Source organism: Hipposideros armiger, unplaced genomic scaffold (genome assembly GCF_001890085.2).
Source record: "Hipposideros armiger isolate ML-2016 unplaced genomic scaffold, ASM189008v1 scaffold_818, whole genome shotgun sequence".
NCBI classification, from domain to species: domain Eukaryota; kingdom Metazoa; phylum Chordata; class Mammalia; order Chiroptera; family Hipposideridae; genus Hipposideros; species Hipposideros armiger.
This window is the reverse complement of record NW_017732168.1, coordinates 216660-225555: the sequence shown is the minus strand read 5'-3', so window position 1 is coordinate 225555 and position 8896 is coordinate 216660. Positions and strand designations below refer to the sequence as shown.

The 8896-nt window shown below is 38.2% G+C and overlaps 1 protein-coding gene across 1 annotated transcript in view; it reads right to left on the bottom strand.

The window, feature by feature from the left end:
* COL6A6 (collagen type VI alpha 6 chain) overlaps nt 1-8896 on the bottom strand; it is a 101675-nt gene that overhangs the window by 76266 nt on the left and 16513 nt on the right. Inside the window, 3 exon segments of the mRNA XM_019628915.1 lie at nt 3722-3839; nt 4487-4565; nt 4650-4993. Coding sequence (XP_019484460.1) covers nt 3722-3839; nt 4487-4565; nt 4650-4993 — 541 coding nt within the window.

The window sequence follows — 8896 nt, the reverse complement described above, 5'->3', positions numbered from 1 at the left end:
ATCAAAAGGGGGCAATAAATGCATGGGAAATTAAATTAAGGCAATCCACAGGACTGGAAAAGGAAAACTTGTGTTCTGAGTGTTTGACTAGTCCTCACAAACAGCAGTGTAGACGTCTGGAGGGGGAAGGTCTTTGAGTAGGAAGGCCCAAAGTTTAGTGTTAGTCATGTACTGGTCATGACTTTGTTACTGCTAAATAACTTGGCACATCTCTTAGCTAATGCAGGCATTATTTTTCTTGTCTATAAAAATAGATTATATATTTCAAAATAAAAATAGAAAGAACAGAGAAGAATGGATTGGAGTGACAGCTACAGTCTTATGGTTCCCTGCCTGATTTTAATTATCTAACTTACAAAGAAAGACCATAATTAGAGTTGCTTATGGCAGATTCTTTGTATTCAAAATGCTGTCAAAAGGGTAGGGTATATTAAGATTAGAGGACAGATTCTTGAGAAAATACTTTAAAGGGGGAAAGTCGGGCTGTTGGCTGTTATTAGCTAGAAGAGAAATTTGTTTGGGCCCTTTGAAAGAAGGGGTATCTTAGATTAAAAAAAAAAAAGAATGATGTAGAAAATATAATTAGGTACTGTAAAAGACCCAGTTTATATACCTCATACCTCCCAGATTGCTTGGTCCCCACTCCCCACTCCCAACACACATACCCAAGGACTTGGACATTTGTTCCATGGAGAGCCTCAGCTGCCACCACTGTCTGGTCTCCCAACACTGTGGGAGAGGGGGCAGATTTTGACATGGCTTCCCTCATGCTCACTACAGTAGAGCCACAATAATTCTGGTGCCCAAGTCCAATCCAACTGAACTCATGGCAGTTCTGGTTCCTTCTACCACTTCCAGACATAGATATAATGCACTATGGGTTCTGTATTTGGTTTCCCCAAAGGGCTTGGAAACACAACAAGAGCAGGGTGGGAGAGTTAATTCTCCATGGGGTAAACTCTGGCCAATGAGAGGCAGTAGATGGGAAGAAACTGGCAAATTAATCCCTCCTATATTCCCCTGCTGGACTGGTCTACGCAGGGGTTCTGTACAGCTTCCTAGGTGATGTTCTGCACGACCGACATGTCAGTTATGCTTTCTCAAGAAGCTGTAGCTAGCTTGGTCACATGCATCTTGTATTTACTTTCCCTCCTTTACTTTATCACTTCCCTTCCACTCACTCTTGCTTCCCTGAGGTTGTATTCCCAGTATAGTCTTTAGCAAATAAAGTATTAGCACCTAAGCTTTACTTAGCGTTCTGTTTCTAGAGAACCCAGTAAAGACAGGAACATACAGAGATCCTCGTCAAGAGAAGTTGGAAATGACCATCTCTTTTTTTTCTTGTATTTCTCATGTTCCTTGAATCAAATCCGGAGGATGCCTCTTACCTCATCCTAGTCAGACTGCCCTTTTAATCTCCTTTTTGGCTCATTTATCCATGATGATGCAAAAGAGGAGAGGTACCCTTGATTCTTTCGCTACCTAATTATGTCTCCATGCCCAAAAAAGGCAGGACTTGCATATTCTGGGAACTGCCTAGTCTCCTCTAGGCGTTCAGAATAGCCAGACTCAAAGAAAAACCAGAAAAATAAGCATGAATGAAGGTCAAACAAACAAACAAACAGATTTTGTAGTTGCTTGGGGGAATTGGGCATATGTTGACACATTAAATTTGAATATGGCTCTGAAATGTTGCTGAAATATTAAAGTTCCTAGACTAAGGAACTCTTGGTATATCATCCTTCTGTGAACTAATAACCCCATCACTCCATATATTTGCATTTATAGGATCATTTCTGTATACCCTTAGCAACACTCTCTGATGGTTACTGATACTCACTGAGCATTTACTATGCACTTCTGATTCATAATCGCGCTTATCCTTATGAAACACAGACTAAGTAGAAAAATCTGATATTCATTCTGCAGAAGAGGAAACTGTGACTTGGCGCAGCTTGCCCAAGGCTTCACGATCATTGATGTGGATCTCACACTTGGAATGCAGATCCAGGCTTGTCTGGAGTCCACATGCTGAACTACCTTATTTGACCACTTCCTGTGTAGCCAGGGCTGATAGATCAGGTAAGGTTACTATTTCTGCTACTAGATGGTGATGTTGGAAGTGACAGCTTAGCAGCCAGTGGTTTCCTTAGGGAGCAGCAGCTTGTGGAAACAATTTCAAGATACAAACCCGTGATGTCTTAATAAGTTCCAGATATAAATTGGTGAAGCACAACATTTTAACACTATTTCTCTATAATATCAACACCAGGCACTCTAGACAACAATGATATCAAGAAAACAGGTAGCTTAATTTAACAACAACAAAAAAATGAGTTGAAGTCAGACAGACCGAGGTTTCAAAATTTGCTTAGTCTGTTACTTCCTGTATGATCTGGACTAAGTTGCCAACATTCCTTTGAGTTTCAGTTTTCTCACTGATAAACGGGGATAAAAACACAAACCATGTAGGGTTGGGAGAAACTTTAATGAAATAATGCATTTAAAGTGCTTACAACACCATGCTCGACCCTTCATAGATGCTCAGGAAATACTGATCCTTAGTCACTCCCTCCATATCTCCATGCAGCCGATCTTCCTTTCACATCTATTAAGTCATAGTGTACAACCAAAGAAACAGAGATGACTTACAATAACTTTACAAATGAGAAAGCTGAGAAGGGATAGTGATGCCTCCAAAGTAATGCCTATTTTAACAAGAAGCAAAGCTAGATGTTCAGGCTCAAGTGTGGTTTGTTTTGGGCCACACCAAGCTACTGTCTGATTTCCTTGAGTTAGGAGTTCTTAGTTTAAGAACTGGCATCCTCTAATATATTTGCATATGCCTTTGGAGCTTTATCAGCGTTCATTCTAGTCTCATCAGTTCTGTGTCCACAGCTTGGCTGCAAACGCCTCACAGTCTTGCTTGCTGCAGCAATGACTTCAAGTTTATCTTAACATGGAGTACTTTCCTTATTATTCATTNCATCCCTTTCTCTCTCCCCAGAGACTCGAAATTTCTGAGGATATGAAAATCTAGCTTCTGAAGTTGAAACTCATTTACTAGGTTTTCCTTGGGAGTTGGAAGAAAGAAGACTGGACTTAGAAATCTGGGTGTTCCAAGAGAAGCTCCCTGGAGAAAACTCTGATGTTGTAAGAGATATATCTTTTCCTCACTAAAGAAAAGCTGAAATTAAAAAACAAACAAAAAAACCCCTTCCCACCCAAACTAAGCACTGTAGGAGGGTCTTGTTCATTAAAATTTTCACTACAGCTCATGAAAAAAGTGCCAAGACTTGATAGAATAAAGGAAAAGCAGCTTTAGTAAATAAAGGGCAAAATAAAAATCCTTACTCTTCAGCTGTAAATTCAGTGAACTTCACAAATTGTTTAAGATGGATGAGGAAAAACCAAACAGCAAAAACAAAATCCAGTCAGCCTCTAATAACTGACCTGGGAGGCTGATGTCCCAGGTCAGGTTCCCTAGAAACAGAGCCTGATGCACACAATTGATTAAGGAAGCATTCTCAGGAGAAAAGGGTGAGGGAAGCAGGATAGGACAGAGAAAGGAGGTGAGCAACACAGTGTTTCAGCTTAAGTCTAGCTTCAGCCTGATCCCATGAGGAATTCAGAGCATAAACTGTGCCCCATGGTGCTATTTCGAGGCAAGGGTCCAACTCTTTGTACTCTACCTGCTGCACAGGGGTGTGTAGAGACTCACCTTTCAGGTGAGGTAGCTCTCATTGACCAAGGGCAATTAATCAGTGAAGGGGGACTCAACAGCTGGAGGATGCGGGAACCTGGCTGGAAGGGGGAGTCTGGGTGGGGCATAGTAGCATCTGCTTATAGGAAAGTTTTTCCGTTTTTAGTTAAACCAGAACATGTGGATGCATTTTTCTTCCATTGATCCATATTTTACTAAGAACTGATGGTAAGTCAGACTGGGCATTGGTTCTTAAAGACAAAAGCTTGGCACTGGAGCTTTAAAAATTCATAAACACCATGGTTGGCCCAGCTGTGGTCTGAAGGAAGGAACTGATTAGAAAGCCCCAAAACATGAGTAAACTTGTCCAACAATGCTTGCAACTCTGGCAACTTTAAGAGTGTTAGAAGAAGATAATCCAACTCTCCCATTCTTTGGTCAAGCAGAAACACACGGCTCACTTCTATTGATACTGAAGAATTAGCAATATTAGATAATGTGAGGCAAGGAGCACTCTCCAGGAAGGCTTATGAAGAAGAAATACAGTAATATGAGAGAAAGAATAGGACTTTGATTCAGTGTTGTTTCATATACATAGGGCATGAAGAAAAAAGTAGATGCAAAAATGTTCTGAGAGCTCATTTGCTGTCAAGTGCATACAGAATGGAAAGGTTGGGAAATTCAGGGTTATCTGAGTGCCTTGAAACTTAAGAGCTAGAATGGAGATCTGATATTATAAAATTAATAAACATCCCTTTTCCACCCTTCCCTCATGCTCGATACCTTCTTTTCTAAGTTCATCAGATTTTTGTTCAAGTTTTTCAATATCATCATCCAATCCATCTGAAAATAAGAGAACCACCTAGGGAAGTATTCAAAAAAGAAAAATGAGTAAAAAGGAGATCATTGCAACCATAGACCAACAAATAAAGTGAAACCAAGTTACCTTTCCACGAGCAGCCGATTTATTTTGAAATGCATCCCACAGGGAACTCAAGAAGTTTGCATTGAGAAGAGATGGTCCTTGAACTGTTATATCATTCAAACTGTCCAGAATATTATCACTGTAGATCTCAAATTTGGGGGAATATTTTTCCATGGCATTGGTTACTTGAAAAGCTATGCTAACCTGAGTGTCTTTGCCCACCTTACAGCTAACCCCATTGAGGGAGCTGATGGCACGTAAGATGTCTTGAAGGTAGGTTTCCATCCAGGGCTGACCATCAAGCAAAATCTGCCCATTCCGCTGAGTTGAGATGTCAAATCCTACCACAACGTCCACAAAACAATCTAGGATTCAAGGGAAAAACATACCTTAATAGATCAACAAATCCATTTATTTGACTTGGATGCCATATCTGAATCAAGTTACAAAGTTGGAAAATAAGAGTATGAGGAAATAATGGAAGAGGCTCAGAGTCATTCTTTTATAGCATGTAAAAGTATATATTTTTTAGCTAGTATAAAATCTAGATGATTCCATAACAATTAAAGTTCTGAAAAATTTTATTGTGGCCATTGAAAAAGCTATGCAGTCATTTAAGTATCTAAAGTATATTGTGGAAATGTTAATAGCCAAATATAGGAAATTCATATCCTGCTACTTATCAATTGAGGTCATTCAACAAACTTGAAATTATAAAATAAATATAAAAAAACATTTGCATAAAGTCATTTAGAAAAAAATAAATCACAAAGAACTTGTCTAAAGGAATGATTGTGATGATTTACCTTTCTAAAAATAATCTGATTCCCCTTTTTGTCTTCTAACACCCACTCAGTAAAGAAAAAGTAAAAAGACAAGTAAATATTCCAAGAGATCCTTTGACATCTTGCTTGGATTAAGTCCTCCTATAAGTGAAGAAACTGGGCACCAAATAACCCATGTTTAACTATGCCAAAGATGGTGATGTCTTCAGAGCTCAGCTCCTCAGGAAGCCAAAGCCAATGCCACTCTGGGGTTCAAAAAATACTTAGAGAGGTATTGCATTTAAAATGCTTTGTTTTTATCCTTATTAACTCCAGGAACATTTAAGCACTGGAGAAACTAGAAGGGTCTTGATATTTTAAGCTGAGCCTCCTAGAGAAGATAATTAGAGAATGAAGTCATACGGCCTATAGACTCTTCTTTCAAGGATAAAAAATTCAAACATTTTCCAGCAAATTCAACAGCTTGCTTGGTAAGTTAGGGAGGAGGAGTGTAATGTTTTTAATTTGCTTTCTTTAGATAAGCAGTTTCTCAGATATTTATCATATGGACAAATGCCTGCCTCCACTACCTCCAGACACACTGGACAGTTGAGCATTTGCCTGTCTTTGAAACCAAAATGTCAGTTTCAATTCTTAAAACAAGGGCCAGTAGCTTGATTCATTTTTAGTGAGAAAAGACTCAAGCGAGGGACAATAAAACCTTATTTGATAATCAATTTTCACTGTGACATTCAAAGTAAATCAATATGTTATCAAAAAATCTGAAAGGCAGGTTTTCTTAGTTTACTATACTTTATTGGAAAATGTCTTCCCCAATATTCAGAGAGTGAGATGAAGAAAAAGGAACTAGTCAGAAGGAAGCATGAGANAAGGAAAAACAGACTGATGGATGGAAGGATGGATGGATCCAATAAAGAGTAAGGTCACTGAGAAACAATGTGGTGAGTTGGTCTACCTGGGCAAAGTGAATCAGAAAGGGGGAAATGGCAGTGGCTTCACTCCCTTGGTGAAGAAGACAACTTTTGCATTGAGTTCATTGTGCAGTGTTGGTGAATGATAAAAGAGGAGACACTAGGTTAATAGACCACTAATAATCACCAGAGGCAGAGCCTGATGAGGAATAGGAAAGGCCTCTGATTTTTGCACATATATCCTTAGAATCTGACTTTTCTTGTGTCTCTGAATTGGCACAAATTATTTCATATTGTAGATATATTCTTAGGAATAAATGAAGCTGAAAAAAAAACCTTGACTTACAGCAATGCCTTCCTCTCCCCGATGGCCTGCACTGCCATTAAAACCTTGGGGTCCCTGGAAGTAAGGAAAGGAAAAGTACATTAGCACTTCATAGAGCAAAATCCAGAGGTAATCAAGCAACGTTCTTCAACTTTACAGGTTTACTTTATTTAGAAAAGTAAGAGTTTGAAAAAACTTAATTCTCTGCCACAACCTAGGCTGCATTTATACACATAAAAATAAATGGAATTTTTTTTAATTCAAGTTTATTGGGGTGACAATTGTCAGTAAAGTCGCATAGGTTTTAGGTGCACAATTCTGCAATACATCATCTATATATCACATTGCGTGCTCACCACCCAGAGTCAGTTTCCCTTCCATCACCACATATTTGATCCCTTTTGCCCTCATTCAACCCCTCCCCCACCCTTATCCTTTGGTAACCACTAAATTATTGTCTGTGTCTATGAGCTTTTGTTTCTTCATATAAAAATAAATAAATAAATAAATAAATGGACTTTTGAGAGAAGTACCTAGATAGCTCAAGGGTGTGTGGATATGTGAATCATAATGTTGTCCAAGAGTTTCTCTGGGGTTATATAAAGTGCTGGAATTTTTACAAACAAATGTTCAAATTAACACAGCTATTTTTTCCCCTGACAAACTAAAATTATCTTCTTTTCATTAAAAAAAATCTTTCTTTAGGAATTATGCTACACATAGAAAAACAGACCACATGCATTTCTTTCCATTCTTTCTGAGCCCTGTTTTTAAAAAAATTCTACTACTTTTTTAAGTGAAGTAGAAGCATTCAAGAAATAATTAGTCCAAAAACATTTTTCAGAGACACGGTCATGGTAATTTGGGAATTACAGTTCTATCTATAAATTATTCAAAAATCAAACACACACATAAACAGTATTCAAATGACTATTAGTATGTTTGTACATATTTGAACATTTTCTAAAGCTCCAAATCATATTTTCACATAAGGATGCATAAGCTTCTTTTGGTTAGGAAATATCTGAATTTGTTGTTGGTTCCTGTTTTCATAATTGGTCTGTTTTTGCCTATACATCTGTGATAACCTTTTGGTCTGGCTAATGCTGAATGAAACATCTTAACCTCTTTTGCTATGATAGGGTAATCTGATCTAGCTGGATTTTCAGCAGACTACACAAAATATTCCCTACTTTATTTAAATGACTCTGCAGTCATTAAAAATAGAAATTGAAATGACATTGGTATTCAGGAGGTTTTCATTATTTAACATGAGAGATGACAACTGATTTTCTGCATCATTGTCATCATAATCAAGGATCTGCAAGAACACTGGATAATCAAGGATCTTGGCAGTGGTTTCTCCTGAGACTTGGATAAAAAATTTTTAGAAAGACTCCAATTTAGAATACTAAGGAAAAGCCATGACTATCTAATTTGACATATAAAAAGACAAGTGTAATAAATGGTTACCTCAGAGGCTTCACCGGGCAGTTAAAAATCACCCCTTATTTCTACCTAAACTCATGTCTGAAAGACATACTACATTCAAATACAGCAAAGCCATAAATCTTAAAATCACCTTTTTCCCTGCTGGTCCAGGATCTCCCATTGAGCCATCTTCTCCAATACATTTGCAGAATAAACAGCAGCACGCCCTTTCAGCAACATTGACCTTGGAGGAGGACAGGAAATACACTACACTTGATGGCATTGCATCCCAATCACATACAAGCTCACCAGGGTGATTCAGACTTCCATCAGTTTCAGAAGCCTGTTTACTATCAAAGTGACGGTGCTCTATAGAGAATGCATGAGACGTTCTTTAGCCTTCCACCTTTCCCTCTATGATCTGCATTCTCTAGCATATGAGGAATTGAGAATCAATTCAAAGATGTTTTTGTGTTCTCAAAATGGTATCAGTTTAGCCATGGTCAACTCACTGCATACTAACTTAATGTGATTTCTCATTTCCACCCCATCCCAGCATTGACCATGGTGTTGTTGATCACCCTATACAATTTTACCCCCAATATTTTGTTCAATAAAGTGAATGCATGCTGTTTTCTACATTTCTTGTCTTGTGAACTCTTTGTATGCTAGAGGATTTAGACGGTACTCAGTGTCACACTGCTTGGAGCTGAGTCCAATTGTAAACAATTCCAGAGCAGTTTGTGTGTGATGAGATTTCAAAAATACCAATGACATGTTCAACATTTCAGAAGCATTTGCTATAGAGGGTGGGGG